Here is a 22,472-nt window from a genome sequence, read left to right as displayed (position 1 = left end):
ATGCGGTGGAGCCATTGCAGTGGGGCGTGGTCCGAACAGAGGGTGAACTCCCGTCCCAGGAGATAGTAGCGGAGGGTGAGGATGGCCCACCTGATGGCAAGGCACTCTTTTTCGATGGTGCTGTACTTAGTCTCTTTCTTAGAGAGCTTGCGACTAATGTACAGCACCGGCCGTTCCTCTCCCTCGATCTCCTGAGACAGGACTGCACCAAGCCCCCTGTCCGACGCGTCCGTCTGCAACAGAAAAGGGAGAGAAAAATTAGGAGCGTGTAACAACTGCCCGCCACATAGGACAGCCTTCACCTGGGTAAAGGCCTGCTGACACGGCTCCGTCCACTGGACTGTATCAGGTGCCTCCTTTTTAGTAAGATCAGTCAAGGGGCTGGTGAGGTCCAAATAATTAGGCACAAACCGTCTATAATATCCCGCCAGACCCAAGAACTTTCTCACCTCCTTTTTGGTCTTAGGACGCGGACAGGTCGCAACCGTGGCTGTCTTATCAATTTGGGGACGCACCTGTCCATGCCCCAAGTGGAAGCCCAGATACCTTACTTCCACACGCCCAACCGCACACTTCTTCGGGTTGGCCGTGAGTCCAGCCCCTCTCAGCGACTTCAAGACCGCCCTCAAATTGTGCATATGCCGTGGCCAATCGTTACTAAATATAATGATGTAGTTCAACGCCAACAGGCCAGCCCAGACCTTCCCCCCACCCCAGCGACGTGGAGTGGGCTGAACGATTGGCATGGAGAGAGCGGAGAAACAGAAGCGCTGTCGTCTCCAGCTGTCATCAGGCTCTGGAACCTGCAAAGGACCCCTGGTCCGTCCCGCCCTGCCCCCTGGGTGGGACTCGAGGAGGCCGGCTGGCCGGGACCTAGGGAGAGGGACAGGGCGAGAGAGAGAAGGAGGGGGAAGAGAGGAAGAGATAGAGGTAGAGGGCGAGGGATCGCCGACCCCTGGGCATGCCACCATGTGGTCCTCCACCAGATGGATGGCTGGACCCACCCGGCCATCTTCTTTGGTAGCCGAGCGATGAACTGCTCCAGCACCACCAGGTCGATGACATGCTCCACGTCCCTTCCCTCGGCCAGTAGCCACTTGCAGCAAGAATCCCGGAGCTGTTGGGCCATCGCGAAGGGCCGACCGGCTTCCCCAAAGTCCAGGGACCGGAAGCGCTGGCGATGTTGCTCGGGGGACCAGCCGACCCGCTGGATGATGGCCCTCTTCAAGTCATCGAAGACCAGGAGGTTCGCCACCGGAAGCTGTTGCGCGGCCACCTGGGCTTTGCCCGAGAGCAGGGGGATGAGGCGCACTGGCCACTGTTCGCGGGGCCAGCCGCATGCCTCCGCCGACTTCTGGAACAGCTCCAGGAACGCTTCCGGATCGTCCTGGGGCCCCTTCTTGTGCATTGGCAGATGCATGGGGGTTGCGGGCGGCTCGGTGGCCTCGGCACGAACCTCCTGATCGATACAGCTCCGGAACCTCTCGCGGTCCTCCTGCTGGGAAACAGTACTCATCCTACAGTACGTAAAATCCGTTGCACACATCTGAACAACATGGCGTCAGTGGCAACAGCAAGAATAAAAGTTAATCCTTATTTTCTTTGCTTGAACATTTGGGCAGCGTTGTGCTAATCCTCCCACATTGTGACGTAGACACAGCCGTTTTAGCCGAATGAGCCATTTTACGGGGGCGTGGATGACTCTTAAATTTTATAAAAAATATCTCTTTGGATTTGAGACTTTACAGTCTTTAAGACTTTCAGAGTCTTTACATCTTTACAGATCTTCTTTATGGACCAAGAGCTTGTAACACTCCAAAGAGCAAGGAAAAATTTAAGTTGCATCATATGACCCCCTTTGAATAAGAATAATAACAATTAAAACAAGATCTCTATAATTACTGTAATGAACATACATTTTTCTAGTTTTGCTGAGCTCTAAAATATTTAAAAGGCTAAAAATTGCTCTGTGTGAGGGCAGTCTCTATAAAATGATTATTAAATATCCTTATCCATCATGATCCACTAAATAAAAAAAATAATAATCAAAATAATTGAAATTCATTGATTAAAATGTATGGGAACCCTGACCACTGGAGACTTGTGAGTTCAAACCCTGGAGGGTCTGTGGTTTTCCCTGATCGTACCATAATAAAAAAAATTTAAAAAAGTACACCGTATAGCTTTCTGGCATTTTTTCTCTCTCTTTATGCAGGCTCTCTAGAGCTATAATACCTACGCCAAGCACAAAGTATCTTTCCCCAGAATCTAGCTATTAACTCTATGACCGATAGTAGCAGCCAAAGTCTATTACCTCAGTCATCCACTTTCATAAGGACAGGCTGGCCACAGGGAGGCGATAGGACGCCTCACCCCCACCTGCTCTATTTGTCCTCTGCTCCCTCCATTCTACCCCTCCCCCCTGCTCCCCCTCTCCCTCATCCACAGCCACTAAATCATCAGCTCTGGCCCCAAGGCAGCTCAATAGCTCTACACTGGATCACAGACGGTTTCTAAAACTGCCAACCATCCAGGTGGACCCATATCCACACGCACACACTCTGCCACATTTTCCCTACGAACATTTCAGTGTGTGTGTTTGTGTGTCTACAACAGAGAAAAAATACGATGACAGGCACAGCACTTGTATCTTCTTGCGAATCCCTTTTTAATGATTTCCATTACTGTAAGTAGAGATGCAGCGGGACAGTACTGTAAGATTGATGAGGCTCTAGGTGTAATGTTAAAACAGTCTGGGCGCTGGGCTGGGACTCAGAGCAGCTGGAGTGAAAATGCCAGGCTTTAGACATGGGAAATACCTTGTGACTGTACAGCACTGCAACTGTTGCAAAACCACAGTCAGAGATAGAACAACAGTGGAAATGTTGCAGTGGAAATGTTGCAGATGCACTATTCCTCAAGAACTCTCTGATCTTTACCTCCAAATTACCATCTTGATTTCCCTAGAGGAGTCTTGGCTGAAGTGCCTAAATGCTTTTGATAAACAGAGGTTTGCTTTTTTAATTAATGTACAGATTTTTAGAGCACACAATAGGCATGAATGCACCTGTAACAGTGGTTCTTTCGATCATCTCACTGGATGTTTCTGATTTCTGTATTAATATAAGCTTACAAGTATCTTACAAGAGCAAATTAGAGGAAATTCTGCCTTGTATTGTATATTTAGTCAGATCATTTCAATTGCTTCAGATTTTACCTTTAATCTATACAGTGCACTCTGGGATTTTATTTTTATTTTTTTTCCAGAATTTTGTTCATGATTGATTGAGAGGATGTCATGCAATCTGTACATCTGAGAAGTTGGATAATTTTTATTAATTTAGATGAATTTGCACCATAATATTCTAAAATTTGAGTAAAAAAAAAAAAAAAAAAACCCTTCATTTCAAAAGTGTATATTTTTGCATGTACTGTGTACTGGTGAATGTTGTTATTTGCATTTAAAATTGGTTTTAAAAATTGAAGACATAATATAGACTTCAATTGCTATATATAAAGCTACATATTTTTAACTTTAGTTATTGTAAGTGTAATTAATTTTGTTTTGGTTTCCAATAATAATAATAATAATAATAATAATAAAATATTTATTGTATTTAAGAATAATTTATCATCTTTATAGCATATCCCAGCTGATGAAATCTTTGTAAGTCCCTGCACAACATGTTCTCACACACTGATTCTTGGTCATGACCCCTTGGCATCACTTTTTGATGCTTAGTGTACTCCTTTAGCGTCACTTTTTATATGCACAAGGGTACCCTTTTAGCTTCACTTTTACTTACAGGGAACTCCATTGCTTTCAGTTGTTTGCCTTATGCATTAGACCGAGACGCAAAAATACAAATAATTTTATACTTTCATAGATATTTTTGGAGCACCTAACCCCACCCCTTACCTACTTCTGAACAATATAAAGCAAGTAACAGGCAAATAAAATACAATCGCATGTATTTATTGAAAAAACTGACCATAAAACGTAGTATAAAAGCAATTCAAACAAGTCCTGTTGCATTCCAAGTCCTCTGAAGCCATACAGTATATGGAATATTTTTGAATGAATTGTCACTGTAGTTGTATCTGCCTGTTATGTCCTGTGATTTAAATTGACAAATGTTTAGGTTTAGGAGTAGGAGTTGGGTTATGTGCTCATGAATGTGTAAGTAGTTTAATGTAAATAAAAATGTTGTGGCTGTTTACATTGAAAATCACACCCCAAAATATGCAATAATGGTAATATTAATTCCCAATATATAATTTAATCATGACTTCCCAGTGCCTTTCGTGTCTGCATATTGATGCCAAAGATTTCTTATTTGAAGCAATGGAGGACCCTGAACATCAAAATGACACTAAAGGGTCCTGACCAAGCATCAAAATGTAATGAGTTGGGAGTGAGTACGTGTTGCCCTAAAGGACTGTTTTGCCAGTTACAGCTTACTTTAGGGGAGCAAACACACACACACATACACACACACACACACACACACACACACACACACACACACACACACACACATTTGTTTTTTGTATGAAAGTGGGGACATCCCATAGGCGTAATGGTTTTTATACTGTACAAACTGTATATTCTATCGCCCTTCACCAACCCTACCCCTAACCCTAACCCTCACAGGAAACTTTGTGCATTTTTACTTTCTCAAAAAATCTCATTCTGTATGATTTATAAGCGTTTTGAAAAATGGGGACATGGATTATGTCCTCATTAGTAACTCTCTCCTTGTAATACCTGTGTCATACCCATGTCATTATACAGAGGTGTGTCCTGATATGTCACAAAAACAAGAGCACACACACACACGCGCGCACACACACACACACGTTTGTTTTTGTGAAAAGTAGGGACATTCTTTATAGGCATAATGGTTTTTATACTGTACAGACGGTATATTCTATCGCCCTACACCAACCCTACACCTAACCCTAACAGGAAACTTTGTGCATTTTTACTTTCTCAAAAAAACTCATTCTGTATGATTTATAAGCATTTTGAAAAATGGAGACATGGGTTATGTCCTCATAAGTCACCCTCTCCTTGTAATACCTGTGTCATACCCATGTCATTATACAGAGTTGTGTCCTGATATGTCACAAAAACAAGAGCACACACACACACACACACACACACACACACACACACACAGGTTATGTAAATTCAGGAACTTTGTAAGTATCCTAACAGGATGTCTCTAAAATAAACCATTGGACATTGTGGCTTAAATCTCAGTCTGTTTCTGTATCTTGTATCTGTATTGGAACTGGATCAAAGGCCTTGTTCAGTCAGGTTGATATTGAATGTCTCGGCTGATGCTTTAGAGACATTAGTGCTTGCTTTGCTTGAATTACTTGTTTCCTGCTGACCTAATGGAGTATTAACAGGATAGCCAAGGCTTATTAGACACAGTTTGTGCTCCAAACATCAGTGTTGTGGAGAAAGCCGGTGGTGACAGCACTGAAGAGAAATGTGTTGCTTAAGGACGGCGGTGGGAGTGTTAACTACGTACTTATGCCAGTGAGGTAGAAAAAAAGAAATAGATTACAGCTAAACATACAAGGAACCAAGCAAATCTGTTGTTTGAGTATAAACTCATTACAGTATTTGTATGAAAAGGGTCAGCAGAGTCTAATGGTGAGACATTATTTAAAAATGTTGTCAGGAGATGTCATAGAGGTCACACATGTTATGAATGTCTAAGGATAATGGTGTGAAATCCTCATTCTCAGGTCCTTCACAAACAGTTATACAAAGGCAATTATCCAGCATTCATCAGCGAAGCGTATCACACTGTGATTTAGCTGCAGATTGGGAGCTCTGCTGCTATCATGATTTTTTTTCCGTTCTAAAAATTTCGCTCTCTGTATTTTTTACGACTAACTACACAGGTAAATCACCCTGTAGTTGAAGCCTGACTTCAAATATTCATTTTTGTGATGAGTCCTCTTTCAACAGAGCAGCCGATTCTTGAGCGTACTTCCTCCATTATACTGTGCTTATCGATTATGTGTTTATTTTTCACAGCGAACAGACTGGGGTAAAACATACTTTGGAGGAATGATTCTTTATGGTTATGGTCTTCCAACAAACATCCATCAAAGTCGTTGCTCTCTGTACTGGAGAGATTTTATATATTCATCTTCATCACCTCAGGACTTTAGCACTTTTTGAATGGTTTACAGTACAAGCAAAACAGTACTGGGTAGTATATACACTCTCCGGACACTTTATTAGATACTGTACACCTGTTCAATTGCTTGGTAACACAAATCAGCCAATCACATGGCAGCAGCTCAATACATTTAGGCATCTAGATGTGGAGAAGACAACTTGCTGAAGTTCAAACCGAGCATTATAATGAGGAAGAAAGAGGATTTAAGTGACTTTGAACGTGGAATGTTTGTTGGTACCAAACGGGCTGGTCTGAGTATTTCAAAACTGCTGATCTACTGGGATTTTTCACACACAACCATCTATGTAGAGGGTTTACAGAGAATGGTCCGAAAAAGAGGAAATATCCAGTTGTATGGACGAAATTGATGTCAGTTGTATCTGACATCAACACGAAAATGTCTTGTTGATGTCAGAGGTCAGAGGAGAATGGGCAGACTGGTTAGAAATGATAGAAAAGCAACAGTAACTTAAATAAACACTCGTTACAACCAAGGTATGCAGAATACCATCTCTGAACACACAACACGTCGAACCCTGAAGCAGATGGGCTACAGAAGTTGAAGACCACACCGGGTGCTGCTCCTGTCAGCTAAGAAACAGAGCCTACCATTCACACAGGCTCACCAAAATTGGACAATAGAAGATTGGAAAAATGTTTCCTGGTCTGATGACTCTCGATTTTTACTGTGACATTCAGATGGTAGGGTTAGAATTTGACGTAAAGAACATGAAAGCATGGATCCATCCTGCCTTGTCTCAACGGTTCAGTCTGCTGCTGGGGGTTTAATGGTGTGGAGGATATTTTCTTGGCAGACTTGGGGCCCCTTAGTACCAATTGAGCATAATTTAAATGCCACAGCCTACCTGAGTATTGTTGCTGACCATGTACCTTTATGACTACAGTGTACCCATCTGATGGCTACTTCCAGCAGGATAATGCACCATGTCACAAAGCTCAAATAATCTCTAATAAGACTTTTTTTTTAACATGACAATGATTTCACTTTACTCAATTGGCCTACACAGTCACCAGATCTCAATCCAATATAACCTTTTTGGGATGTGGTGGAATGGGAGAATCGCAGCATGGATGTGAAGCCGACAAATCTGCAGCAACTGCGTGATGCTATCATGTCAATATGGACCAAAATCTCTCAGGAATGTTTCCAACACCTTGTTGAATCTATGCCATACAGAATTAAGGCAGTTTTGAAGGCACAAGGGGGTCCAACTCAGTACTAGCAAGGTGTACCCAATAAAGTGGTATTTTTAGGCAAATTTTCTTTCTGTAAATGTACACTCATTAGGATATTTTGTTTTCCCCAAAGAACGTAACCAAATACATTTTTCTTTTACACTAAATTAATCACCTAGTACATATTGGCAAATATATACCTACAAATAATATTAAGCATCATTCAATGATTCTGCATGTTTATGCTTGATGTTTTGAAATTTAAACAAATAGACAAGAAGGGCATATGCTTGTTGTGTGCTGCTCTTGTCTGATCATGCATGCCTTTTTAAAAATTAAGCACAGTAAACAGCTGTTCAATATGTTGAAGACTACACATCCTCACTAAAGAAAAAAAACATTGAGACAACTTTTTATCCAAATATCAAAAAAAAAACAAAAAAAACTGAGGTTATTGGGTTTCCATTTCAAGTTTTCTGGCCTTTCTGGCCTTGTGAAAAAAGAGATGTGCTCAATTGTATTGAATGTGGATTTGTAGTGTACTTCAAATCTTAAAAGTATATATATAAACTGTACTTGCTATTAAATGTACTTGCAGAAAATACTGTTTCGGCAGTGGTTTAATTATAAACAGTGTGTTATTCAATATTATATTTAATGTATATTAAATGTTTTAAATTGAAATGTCATCATTAAAAATGTGTAAATACAAATACATTTAAATGCACAGCATGCAAGTGTTAATAAAAATACTTGTTTTGGTTGAAAATTGATAAACAATTGGTTATTGTGCAAGTACATATCAATTTTCAAAATTATTTTCTTACCTAGATTTGCAATGGTTATAATTTATAATTTGAGGTATTGGGTGTGATTTTGTAGACAGTATGTGAAACATTAATGATGTGATGTGCCGGTTAATTAATCTGAAGTAGTTTTTATTATGCAAAATGTCATGTAAACATATAGCTTTTTATGCAAAGCTAAAATGCTATCTGTGCAACCAAGTGCAACCAAGCGGATTTTTATGCTAAGCTAAAATACTATCTGTGCAATCAAGCGCATTTATACTTCATGATCAGTTCTTTTAAAAAACAATGTCTTCTTAAAAGGGGAAAATACAAATAAAATTGATACTAGGGTGAAGATGGATAAGTGTAGAATTATGTGAGAATGATTAGCTAATGTTGAGCAAGAAACCTTGAGAAACAACTGCTATATTTGCCCCAATCGCTCTTTTATGTCCACTAGCAGCGTTGAAGAAGAAATCCAAATCTGTAGTGGAATGCATGTTAAAACTCCTGCCAAGATTGGCCGCGTGCAGCTGTGGAAGCCGAGAGCAGTTTGGCATCTCTCACCTGATGCTACAGTGAGACGCAGAGAGTAGAAAACTGTCAGACAACGTTTGGCTGTTCAGCTGTCACCTCGGCATTCCTGAGCTGGGCTTACTGACAAAAACAGACAGACACATAACAGAGACAAAGAGACAGAACACAAGAAAGCGCGAGAGGGAGAAAGACACGAGGGGAAAAACAGAGACAGACTCCCTGTGGACTCAGGTAATAGGCTGTCTCTCCAAATGACCATCAGAGTTCACTTCACATTGTGATGATTGCAGGTGAAGGATCGGCAAAAAGAGAGCGAGGGAAAGATGGAGCTCTTATTCAGATTGAAATGTCACTCGGGAAAGGACATATGCTAATTCAGATGTTTTGTGCATTTAGTAAGTGCTATTTAAAACAGCTTCACACTGCTTTGTGTTGTCAAGTTCAAACATAACTATGCAGTCACAACAAAGAAGAAAAAATAAGAGTCCCAGAGGAAAAGCTGATCGCTTGGAGTTTGCTTTTTCATAGCTCAGGATATATAATGGAGTTCTCATGTAACACTGGAGTGTCAGCTTCTCCAATGCTTCTCGTAAAATTATGGGGAGAAATAGAAATAGAAACAAATGAGACCATAGTTGACATGCAGTAAGAGTAAACAGATACAAAATGAATGTGGAAAGTATAATTGCATTCTTTTTTTTTAGTTCATGTTAAGACAGTTGTTTGGTTAAAACGTGGAAGTTTTCTTCAGAAATGCTAGACACTTGTAAAATTTCATTATTATTTTTAATTTGTTTTTTTTTTAGTTAGGAGAAACATCAGAGAGAGCAGATGTCTCCATTTGAGAAACAATTGACATATTAAGGAGATGATATTTGTGATTTTTCTTCCCCGTGGGATGCCGCTTACTCTTGTGGTTTCTGGAGTGTTAAAATCATTATTGGCATCACAGACACAAATTATAAAAGGTCATCAGTCATCCATGCTTTGCTGATTTTTATGACTTTTTATGACCTTTCATGTCTATTATAATGCATGTCTAATAAATCTTCAGACACCATTTTTAAATAATGTCACGACAGAGACCCTGCAGATCACGTTTAATTACAGTTATCCGAAAGATTTATCCGAAAGAATAAAATTCATTTATATATATATATATATATATAAGGACTGATATGTCTTTTCACAAAATAATGAGTAATATGTGGCAACATAATGTGACATTTTTCGAGTCATTAAATTGAAAAAAAATCGACATGTTTTATGTCACTGGCCCTTTAATATTTCACATTTTCAGTCTGTCTGCAGTACTTGTGACTTTAAATGAGTAACTGGAATGATAAATCTGATTAGGTTTCCAATCCTTTGCAAATGTCTTTAAATGTATAACTAACTTCATTTGCTTCATTTGCTTTTTGACTTTGACTTTTTTTTTTTTTTTTTACTGTGGTCTGTTCATTTTAGTTAGGATAATTCACGCCGTGCTTTATGTCCGTCTAACTGTAGAGAGAGTCCTTGACACTTAGTCAGCAGGTGGAGTGAGGTTTAATATGCACTGTTCCATGTTAGTGATCTAATGTGATTTAGGGACTGTCTGAAGACATATGCCATCTTGCATCACATCTCCACATGTGCACATGTCCACACATAGCCCATCCGCCTCAGAAACCACTGTGTGACAGTGGAGCTCATGGTATGATAAAAATCAGACTGACACAGCTTAAATACTCCAATAATCCACATTCCCCAACAGAAAAGAGGACTGGGTGCCCCCTGCTAGTATGCAGGTGTGTGAATCACATGGAATGATTGAGAATTTTAAATTCTGGATTAAAGCTCCCGAGAGAGACAGTTTGAAGGGAGAACCACAGGCAGAGGTTGGCTAATTTTCAATTTTGACAAGAGAAAGCTTCACGCACTCATTGCTGAGGGTTTTTTCTGTCTCTCTAATTCAGTTCAAGAGTGCTTTGACAGCTAGTATTGACAAAACTTCCAGTAAAACAGAAAAAGTTTGATTGCACTGGGTTCAGTTTAATCTGCAGTTTATGCGGTTTTTGAGATATGAATGGCTACATTTGATAGCAAACAGTAACCATGAAATGACTTTTACATAATTGCATAATAAATGCTTTTAAATTGAAACCTTCTCCATACTCTGTCATCAAAGAACAAAGGAAAAAGAGAAATCAATGTCTGCTCTTTGCTGATTAATTTTTTAGCTTGAATAAAAATGAATCTATATTCAATTTACAGCTTGTAAAGAAGTTCACAAATTAAAAGTTATATTTCAAAGCTCATTAAATGTTAAAAATAATGGCTTTCAATTATTCTGTTATTTTGAATGGCTGTTAATATCTCAAATTTAGTAAAAAAAAAAAAAAAAAAAATATATATATATATACATGCATTTATAAAGACTACAGTAGCAGTTTTGGCTACTTGACTTAACATGTAATAAACAATCACCAAGTTTTTTCTACATTAATTCGGAAATTCATTATTAAATTTTTACAATATAAATACATTTTGTAAAAATGCAATTAATCGTGATTAATTACAGAAAAATGTAGCTATTTTTGTTACAATTTATTGACCGCGCTAATTTAAATACATGAAATATGTTTGAAAACAAATTAAATAAAAGTATATTTTAGTTTTTGCAAAATTTTTGTCAGCACATTCAGTAGAACACTTTGGGCAAATTTCAAAGACTAGCGAAGTCATTATGAAATTGCACGAAAAGATGCATTTAAAGGGATAGTTCACTCAAAAATGAAAATTATGTCATTAATGACTCACCCTCATGTCATTCCAAACCCGTAAGACCTCTGTTCATCTTCGGAACACAGTTTAAGATATTTTAGATTTAGTCCAAGAGCTTTCTGTCCCTCCATTGAAAGTGTATGTACGGTATACTGTCCATGTCCAGAAAGGTAATAAAAACATCTTCAAAGTAGTCCATGTGATATCATAGCGTCAGTTAGAATTTCTTGAAGCATCGAAAATACATTTTGATCCAAAAATAACAAAAACTACTACTTTATTCAGCATTGTCTTCTCTTCCGGGGTCTGTTGTGAGTGTAGTGATATCCGGTACGCGAACAAATCATTTGATTTAACCGGTTCTTCTTAGTGAACCGGTTGAACGGGTTTGCGTCTCCAATAAGCATTAATCCACAATTTACGTTAAAAATTTTTAACGTGCCTTACACTCCCTCGGAGTCAAAATAAACCAATATCCCGGAATAATTCATTTACTCAAACAGTACACTGACTGAACTGCTGTGAAGAGAGAACTGAAGATGAACACCGAACCGAGCCAAATAACAAACAAGAGATTGACTCGTTCTCGAGTCAAGAACCGGTTGCATCAGTTTTCGTATCACCAGTAGTGATGGGAAGTTCGGTTCTTTTCGGAGAACCAGTTCTTTTGGACAGTTCGATTCAATAAACCGGTTGAAAAAAAAAAACGGTTCACCGGTTCTTTTGTGCTCAACATATGGCGTCATTGGCGATGATTGCCCTTGATTCAAGCCTTCGGTTTACCTGGGCTCAAAACATTAGCACAGAATCAGTTCAGAATCAATCACCGAATGAACCAGTTCGGTTCAGAACCACTGTGTGTCAGTCTGCTTCACACTGAATCACACATGCGCAGTATCATCAGCTCCTCGGTTCACGAATCGGACACATCCGACAGAAATGGTTCATGACTCGAAAACGAGTCAATCTTTCATTCGTTATTTGGGTCAGCTCGGTGTTCATCTTCAGTTCTCTCTTCACAGCAGTTCAGTCAGTGTACTGTTTGAGTAAATGAATTACTCTGGGATATTGGTTTATTTTGACTCCGAGGGAGTGTCAGCCATGTTAAAAAAGTTAACAGCTTAAGTAATTTGTGGATTGATGCTTATTGGAGTTGCGGACCGTTTCAAACGATTCAGTTCGGTTTGTTGAACTGGTTCAACCGATTCGCTAAGAAGAACCGGTTAAATCAAATGATTTGTTCGCGAACTGGATATCACTACACTGCAGTGAAAGCGCTCACAACAGACCCGGAAGAGGAGACAATGCTGAATAAAGTCATAGTTTTTCTTATTTTTGGACCAAAATGTATTTTTGATGCTTCAAGAAATTCTAACTGACGCTATGATATCACATGGACTACTTTGAGTTTTTCTTACCTTTCTGGACATGGACAGTATACCGTACATACACTTTTAATGGAGGGACAGAAAGCTCTTGGACTAAATCTAAAATATCTTAAACTGTGTTCCGAAGATGAACAGAGGACTTACGGGTTTGGAATGACATTAGGGTGAGTCATTAATGACTTAATTTAAAATTTTGGGTGAACTATCCCTTTAAGCCTTAATTAATTGGGTTAAAAATTTAAATTAATTGCATTTAATAAACTAAGACTACTATGTTTTTATTTAATTGTATTTAAGTAATATTTAACAGTGAAGTATCTGAAAACATTACATCTGTTTCACACTTAAGTATATACTTTTGAATAATATTTATAGTACTCCTTTTAAGTATAAAATATACTTATTTTTCACAAGGGACATTTTATAACTTTTTAAAACAAAATGTGAAATGTTGGGCACCCAATAGTAGTGTAGCTAACTGGCTAAAGCTACCAGAAAAACATGAGGTGCATTTGAAACATTTTTTCTTGCAGATGGAAAAAAGGCAACTGCTTTTGTGAAGTAAAACATTAAGTTCTCAATTTGGTATGACACTATCCTCTAAAATGTATAAAGTCTAATTATTTAACCCACAATACAATGCACTCTACTTGACCTTCCATTTTCAATGTGATGAATAAATTGTGAGCAATACTAGCTGAGATTATTGTTTTTGGCTCATTATTTTATCGGACAGCATTGTTAAATTGTATTAAAATGCAAAACTCCCCCCGCTGATAATAGGATGCCAATCACTGCACTAAACATAAAGCATAATGAGGTCATGTGACAACAATTTAGCATGCAAATGCCATGTAGCATTTATTTTCATTGCAAATTATTGTGTAAAGAGGTTAAAGGTCAGAGGTCATACAGTATGTACAATGCTAAACATGATTTTAATAGCCTGATTGTTTTGTTTTGTTTTTAGGTGAGGATTTTTATGAGCCATCTCCTTACGAACCCATGACGCCTCACCGACATTCAGATGCATTTCGCCTGGCATCGATCATCTCAGGTAAACACCAACATTTTCATTACAATCTATTTTTGTATTATGTGAAACAGCCCTGTACATTCTTGTAATGCACTCCACTGTTTGTTATTGATATTGGCTTCTTTTACATTGTCCTCTCTTATATGAAAATCCAGCCCTAAATGAATTATGTTCCAAGACCACTAAAAGAAGTTTTTTTTTTCTCTCTCATATTTTCTTTTTTAACTCAATCCAAACTATGTACAAGGTGAAATGAAGATAAATTAGTCTTTTTCCTTTCTAGGAAAAAGAAACAGGAGCAAGAGATTATTCCAGTAAAATAAAAACCACTTTCGGCATTTGTCACCTTGCCATGAGTTTAATGTTTAATTCACAGACAGCAGTCATTACAGACATTAGAGGACAGAAATATTGCCTCCAATCCATTATCAGAGCCTCACAGAGCCTGGGACAACCAAAATAACTCATTTTTATTCAGATTTGGAAAAAAATAAAATGAGTCAGTGAATGATAAATCTCATGTGCACAACAGAAAGCAGTGAATTCAACAGGGTTGTCAGATCAATCTTTTTGCCAATTTGTTACATAATGCCATTTTTGTGTCTTGAAAGGCCTGCTCTGAGTAGCAGCTGAGGTTTAGAGTTAGCATATTTTCCTCCTTTCTGTATACAAAATAAAAACATCACAGCTGGGAAATGTGGACACACAAACAGCCTCCATTAGCTGCTGGTGTAAACATTAGGTGACCGTGTAATTCCACTAAGAGGTGAGTTAAGTAGCATTTTATGTCTGTTGCATATTTGTATGTATTGTTATGGTTGTTCAATCTTCACTTGATTAAATATGACAACATAAAGGGGGAAAATGAGTTTTGGATGAAATGGAGACTAGTAGTTAGTAGATACAGTAGTTCACCCAAAAGTGAACAATCTATTATCATTTACTCACCGTACCGTTACACTTTTCCAAAACATTTTTGGATTAACTATTTCTTCATTTCAAATCAAAACAGTGATCCAAAGGCTGTGGCTTATTTGTAATTTAAACCTTTAAAATCCTTTTTTTTTTAAAGGAGGCCAGAGATACGTCTCATTACGTTTCACTCACAGCCCTCTAAGATAGAGATGGCACCTTTTCATTTGATGTGACAGTCCAAGTCATTATTCCAGACCGGCTGTGTCTGTTTATTTACTGCAGAGGGTGAGAGGAACAAATGGACCGCAGCACTAACACTGACAAATTGAGGGTAAAGCTGACGGACCCTCTCAGCCCATATCCGTTCCCTGGCGGGAATCTCTCCCAATCTCTCCCGAGAAGTGGAACAGCCCTGTGTGCCATATTTAGGATCAGTCAACATATATGTATTTTTTTTCAGTCAACATATAAGTATTTTATACCCCTTCCCCTTCCCCTTCCCCTACCCCTCCGCCTACCCCTTCCCCTTGTCCCTTAAAACAGAGTGTCAAGGGGTAGGGGAGAAAATATTCCCCTAAGGATTGGGACACCACTACCATGACGTCACACGCCATCATTCGTCGTCTAGCTCTTACAATACACACATATACTGGTGTGCTGGTGTGCATTTGCGCCTTTAATTATCGTTCTGGATTAATGAGCTGCTTACTGACACACACACATATCGGAAATCGCGCAGCTCACACATTCAGGAGAAAATAAACTTGTCAACGCTGCCCCACGACTTTTATTAAAATACAGTTTAAATACTGAATCGCTACATTATATTTTCCAGCGACGAGAGGATACAATCGCTGTTTTTAAGTAAACTCACTCTAAAAAGATAAACGCACAGACGCGAAGACACGCAACTTCCATTTCTCTCTCTCTCTCTCTCTCTCTCTCTCTATCTCTCTCTCTCAATATTTGAGAAAAGGGTTTAGCGATTTCTAATTATTGGGGGGATTAGCCCCCATCAAGGTCTACGGTGGTTATTGCCCTGATCAGACATATGCTGTGGCACCATCATGCAGTCTGTAATGATATGACATTAGCAAATATTAGCAATTTTTTGCAAACATTAATTTGAGTAACATGACCGTTAATATGAACTCACAATTGAAGGTAACATAAAACAAATGATTAATTTTCGTTAAAATCTTTATTTATGCCAAAAAAGCTTACATTTATTTGTCTTTTTGTTCGCTATAGCAGCCATGTTGCCAAGATAATTCATACCCCTTAGTTTGAAGTGTGCAAAGTCTTGGATTCATAACATGGGGAGAGCTACTGATGTTTCTCTGTAGTTAGAAAGTTGATAGTATTGGCAAAGAAAAAACCTTAAACACACATGGGGAGTTCAATAAGAATTTTGTTAAAGTTAACATTCTGAGATACAAAGTCAAATTACAAGAGACAATTGCAAGATGTAGTTATACTATGATTCACAATTAGGAGAAAACAAATTATATATTTTTTATATGTAAAGTCATGTTGAGATATTGCGCATTAGTTTGATAAAATATGACAGTTATGATTTATAGGCACAATTACTTAAAATGAAAAAATCTAATTAACCATTGTGAGACACTTTGGTTTGTTGAAATCACGTTTTGAGATATTAAGACAATTTTAAATTTAAAAGAAATGAAGTTACAGTTGTTAGATATAAAGTTATGATTTTGGTTACAATTATGTGAACGAAAAAAAAAAAAACATTGTGAGATATAAAGTCATGTTTTTATACATTGGTTTGTTATAAAGTCATGGCTGTGTTTTGGGCATAACGTGCAGTAAACCAATCCCATTGGTCCCATCTCCCATTCCCTTTAAAAGACTGTTATGCTCGCACCATGGCAAATTCACTATTTACATGGCGGAATTTTACTGAAGACTGAACGCTTCCCCAGAAAAAAGGAAACAGATCTGCTTGTGTGCAAGGTTAAAGAGTACAAAATAATAATCTTTTACATTGTAACCTTTCATTTTTAATATTTGGCATGCTTTTGTGCTGCTGTGTGTCCCCTTGTGTGTAATAAGCAGCGTGTATGCAGGTTGTGCACCCACCTGTAGGTGCATATTACTAATGCACCCTTTAAATAAATTTAAAAAACACTGTGTCTTTGACTTTAGACCAGGTTTTAGTTGGTCAATGGTACAGTTGTTTTTAGTTGCCTCAAAATAGCAACTTGCCAACAATGCACCTGAACAAACCTCATTTTCAAACCAGCATGCCCATGGGTGAACAGATGTGCGTTTGCCATTTAAACACCGTGGCACTGGACATGAAAATGATAACTGCATCAGGCTGAAACTAGCAAAAGACACTGATAGAGCCAATAAGGTTACATTGTGATTTATAGTCACAATTACATGAAAAATAAAATAAAATAATAATAATAATAATTTAAAAGGCACATTGCGATTTTACACATTGGTTTGTTAATCACATTTTGATTTATTAAGTCAAATTACACTAATTAAATTCTAAATTGTTAAATATAAAGACAGAGAAATGTCAATTAAGATTGAGAAATTACAAGGAAGAAAAAATAATTGTGAATTTTGGGAATGCACATTGAAATATAAAGAAACGATACATAGAACTAATATTGCAATTACCTTATTTATTTAGTTACGTATTTATTTATTTGTCAGCTAGCAGAATCTGACCTCCGTACAGTGAAATACTACTAAACAAATCATATCAAAAGACTAATTTTCAGTTGAATGTCCCATAATGCTTTGAATTATACATATTTGCTGTGTGGAATACACCTGTAAACATTCCTTCCGCAAATGCCAACAGTTCATGATCTCAGAGCGCCTCTTCAAGTTGTGGTTCACATTCTGTGTTCAATGTGATAGATATCTGGCGAGGGTGAAAAATATTTGTCTGCCTGAAATATGACACAGCTTTTTATGACATGACATAAGACTCTCTTCATGGGTCATTTCAGGTGGCGATGAAGACTCTATTAACAGGAGAATCTTCTCTCTAGCTTGTTCACTTTCTTTTTCATTTCTTTTGACAAATCCCTCAAGCTTGGCAAGCAGAAACACTTTCAGACAGAATCAGCCACTAGAAAAAGAAAAGCAGATAAACAGAAGAATAGAAAAAAAGCAGAATATAAATTAACGGAACCCTTTCAGGCACAGTGGTCTGTGAGAAATCGCTTGTTATTTTTTTATCTTTAGAGTTTAAAGTAGGAAACTTTATATTTTGTGAAATTTTGTTTCTCTTAAGTTGGACACACACAGCCTCTTTGAGCTTCTGAAAAATAAATAAATAAAATAATAAAATAATAGTTCAACTATTTATGTATGTGTTAATAATGAAAACTTGTTGAACAATCAGAATCGATAAAGACAATGATAAAATGTTGCAATTTTTTTTTTTTTTGAGAAATTAGGTGGTTTTGCACAACAACCACTGTGAATATACAAGAAAAACCAAATCATAATCCAAAATGTTGATAAGTATTCTGTGTTTGATCAACATTAGCATAGTGAAACATGTCTGATTAATTTTTAATACACATTGGAAAGATATTTCAGTCAGTGCACAAAATATAGCCAATGTAGTGTTTTAGACTAAGAAACCACTTCAAAAATGCCTGCATAATCAAATCCTACATCATGGATTTTAGTTTGAAGGCTTGCTACCCATTCAACCCCATACAATTGAATGTTTGAAAGAAATTCAGTGACTGAGTCTGAAAGGGTATTTGCAAAATAGCGGAAAAGAGATTATGGTGGCATGAGACTATAATCTCTGCAGGTTGAGTTTTATTATACTGATAGTGGCTTCTAGATTTACACTAGCTCCGGATCAGATCTTCTGTGTCAATAAAACAGTGTTTGGACTGACAGGTTGAATGATGGCGGTCTCTTTCATAACCATTTCTTGCATTTAGTGTCTCCGTGTAGTGTTTATTCGCTGCTCTGTTTTATAATGGAGGTCCACTCTTATAGTCACTGCCAACCATTACTGTCACAACAGGCCGAAGAAGTAGGCAATAATAGTACGAGTAATAAAAGTGAGACTTTATGAGCTTTCTGCTCATATTCAGAACATGCAGTTACTAAGTGCACGCGTGCACACAAATACACACACATATACTGTATGTGTGTAAAGGGAATTGGGGCAATGCATGAGTGAGATTGATGATTTCATGATATGGAAAATGTAAACAAGAAATTTAAATATTCCTGTTTGTTGTTAAGTTTGTGTTGCGATTGGATATTTGATACAATTTACGTGTTAAATGCACTTTATCATTTTTGGGATTCACTTTGTCCATATCGCCCAAAGCATTTTTCTTTTCCGAGCTCAACATTGGAAATGATTGGGTGTATTTGCCAGGCTAAGTCCTTAGGGGAGATGAAGCGATAGCTACATGCAGCGAGGCTCTGAGACAGCATGCAGAGCCAATGATAGCACTGAGTTCCTCACACCTGGCAGTGAAAGCTTTCTAGAGATTTCTGGCTGAAATTAGAAAAGGCTATATGTTCAGTTCCTGCAGCTCAAACAATGCTGACTATCTAGCTTACAAAAGGTTGATTTGAAATTCAGTATATACTGTATTTTCTTTTTCCTTTTTTAACTTTACACTACTAGTAGTGGAACAACTATGTATGCATGTATGTATTTATGTATTTATATATGTATATATTTATATTTATGTATAAAAAAAAAAATATATATATATATATATATATATATATATATATATATATATATATATATATTTTAAATGTATAATTAAGAAACCATTAAAAACATCAATAATATCAGTGACAATATGAGCAATGAAGATTTTAGTATATATATAAATATGCATCTGATCTGATCAGACTATAATCAAATTATTTTTCAACATGGTTAGAAAATGGCCATGCATTTTTTATAACCATAATAAATCATTATTACAATTATTACTATAATATTATTACAATAAAAAAAAAATCTCTTTTTAATTTTAATATTATAATTATTATCCTATTTAAAAAAAATGACAATTTTCTCACCATGCTCACATAGGCTATATACATTTGATCAAAAATACAGTAAAAACAATAATATTGAAATCTAAAAAAATTTAATAAATACTATTATAAAAAGTATAGTATACATTAAGGGGGTTCTAGTCTCAAAAATTATGTCTTTTACATGGAGTTCTTGACTACCATATTTAATGTACATTTAAATAATTAATATTTCATGACTGAAAAGTCAATATTTTGATGACCTCTTCAAAAAACTAAAGAAATGTGTATTACACTTCATGCATATATTGCTACAGAGCAGTGCTAGAGAGCACAAGCGTTCTGACAAACCTGTGCAAAACTGTAAAGATTTTTACAAGTTAGAGTGTAAAACATAACCTTCAGCCACTGAGACCAATTCCTTCTTTCTCGCCCCCTTCATTCCGTTCAAAGGAAAACACTGTTAAACACACCCAATCCAACCTTAGTTCAAGACATTGTTATCTTCCTTTTTCTTCCTATTACCTTACGCATATATTGTTTCTTTTCCCTTTACTGCTGGCTATATTAACTGTACAAGCACATTTGAAATTCATACTTCACTGTTGCCTTTGTGCCCCTTCAAGGGAGAAATGTAATGAGACTTTGTTTACCATGTGGCATCCCTGTCAGTAGGGAATGAGATATGGTCGGCGTTATACAAACAAGCCTGGGTCATAGCCGTTGATTATTAAACCCACAACAAGACGGTGTCTTTGCGGTCCATGCTGATGGCTAAAGTTAGAAAGTAAACAGGTTTTAGACTTCAGAAGTGTCCACACAGGATCAGATGAGTCACATAATGAGAAATAAAATTTTCCTAGATGTTTAGGGATAAAAGAGATCATTACTGTAACTTTCAGCAGTCAGAAACTCCTCTCCAGTAAAAAACAAAAACAAAAAAAGTTCACAGCAAAAACAACTCATTCTGTACTTCTGCAACAGATGAATCCATTTAAATGCACAACCACTTAAGACCTTAAACTTTTTAGTGTAGCACATATTGACATATATTGGTTACTGTAACGGAGTACAAACTTCATAGTCACGGGAAGAAGGAGGCGGGAACCGGCAAACATTCAAATCAAACGTTTTATACCAAAATAAACAGAAAACAGCGCGACAGCCCCTCATGGACGACTGTCACGCACAAACAAAACCAAAACACAAAATAAAGTCCAGGCCTGGTTCTCTCTTGTCCTTCACTGTCTTCACTCCTCTTTTGTATCCTTCCAATCTCCTCTGTGGGACTCGAGACCAGTGGGTCGAGCAGGTGTCGCTCATTTCCCAATCACTCCACAGGCCTCGCTCCGTTCCCACGGCTCTCTTACAATCATGTTCTGTTATTACATTAGTTAACAGGAAAAAAAAAATGTATTTAAAGCATTTATTAATCTTACTTACAATAGTTACAGTAGTTACAGTACTAACACTAAAAGTTGTATATGCTAATATTTAATGTATCTGGCCTAACCTGAACATTGAAGAGCTATATTTTTATTAGCTATCATTAATAAAGTTTAATAAATAGTGTAACAAATTAATGGATTAGTTAAAGAAAAAGTTCACTTTAAAATGAAAGTTCACAAATATATATATATTCTCACTCTTAAGCCATTAATCAGCTGTTTGAACTTTTATTCTGGCGGCACCGATTAAAGCCCATTTAGAAAATATTAGCAAGATATTAGGCTAAAAATGCCAAATTCCTCCAAATCTTTTACGATAAATAAACAAAATTCCTCCAAATCTTTTACTATAAATAAACAAACTCTTTGATGGCCTAAAATTTCCTTTTTTTGGATGAACTGTTCACTTAATGCATTGACTAAAGTTAAATAATTGGACCTTATTATAAAGTGGTGATCATGCATTTTTCGAATTGTATAAAAAATTATAAAAGCTATTAAATTCCTCAGGTCAAAAAGATGGAATAAAATGGTCATAAAAAGCATATTATGAGTCTTTTGTTGCAGAGTTGTTTTACTAATATAAGTGAACCTCTGGGACTCATTCTGTACAGCAGACTGAAAAAGTTTGGATCTCTCTTTCTATCGCTTCATCTCTCTCTTCCTCTCTCTCCCAATAAGTATTATAATAGAAGGAGATAATGATTAATGAGAAGTAAAGAAAGGTCTCCCATTCTCCTCGCAGCAACAGTAGAAGCTAAAGACTTTCTAACGAGCTCACGCACCTCAGAGTAGATTACATCTAAACTGTGGCACTTGTCCTAATTGCAATCAACACAGGCAGTGCCAAGAGCTGTGAATAACCCAGACTGAACCTGCTGTCCCTTCAGCCTTCCATTACACATAACAGTATATCATTTACATATTATATGCCTGTGAGTGATAAGGATACACTATAAAAATGTTAAAAGATTAATGGAGTATGTTTTACAGACTAAAATTCTACTTTAGTCTACTTTGAAATGTCATGTCTAATTTGATGTGTTACACTCTTAAAAAATAAAGGTGCTTCAAAAGGTTCTCCAAGCTATGCCTTAGAAGCACCATTTTTGGTTCCACAAAGAACGATTCAGTCAAATGTTCTTTAAAGGACCATCTCT

General features: G+C 37.1%; 1 protein-coding gene across 2 annotated transcripts in view; it reads left to right on the top strand.

The window, feature by feature from the left end:
- The window catches only part of LOC132097567 (GDNF family receptor alpha-2-like), an 83,529-nt gene that overhangs the window by 19,226 nt on the left and 41,831 nt on the right, over positions 1–22,472 (top strand). For both annotated transcript variants that reach the window (XM_059503363.1, XM_059503362.1), the window contains exon 3: positions 13,856–13,942. In XM_059503363.1, the coding sequence (XP_059359346.1) occupies positions 13,856–13,942 (87 nt within the window). The remainder of the gene's footprint in view (positions 1–13,855; positions 13,943–22,472) is intronic.

This window comes from Carassius carassius, chromosome 21 (assembly GCF_963082965.1).
Source record: "Carassius carassius chromosome 21, fCarCar2.1, whole genome shotgun sequence".
Taxonomy (NCBI): domain Eukaryota; kingdom Metazoa; phylum Chordata; class Actinopteri; order Cypriniformes; family Cyprinidae; genus Carassius; species Carassius carassius.
The sequence above is the reverse complement of the archived record's forward strand: the minus strand, read 5'-3'. Positions and strand labels throughout refer to the sequence as shown.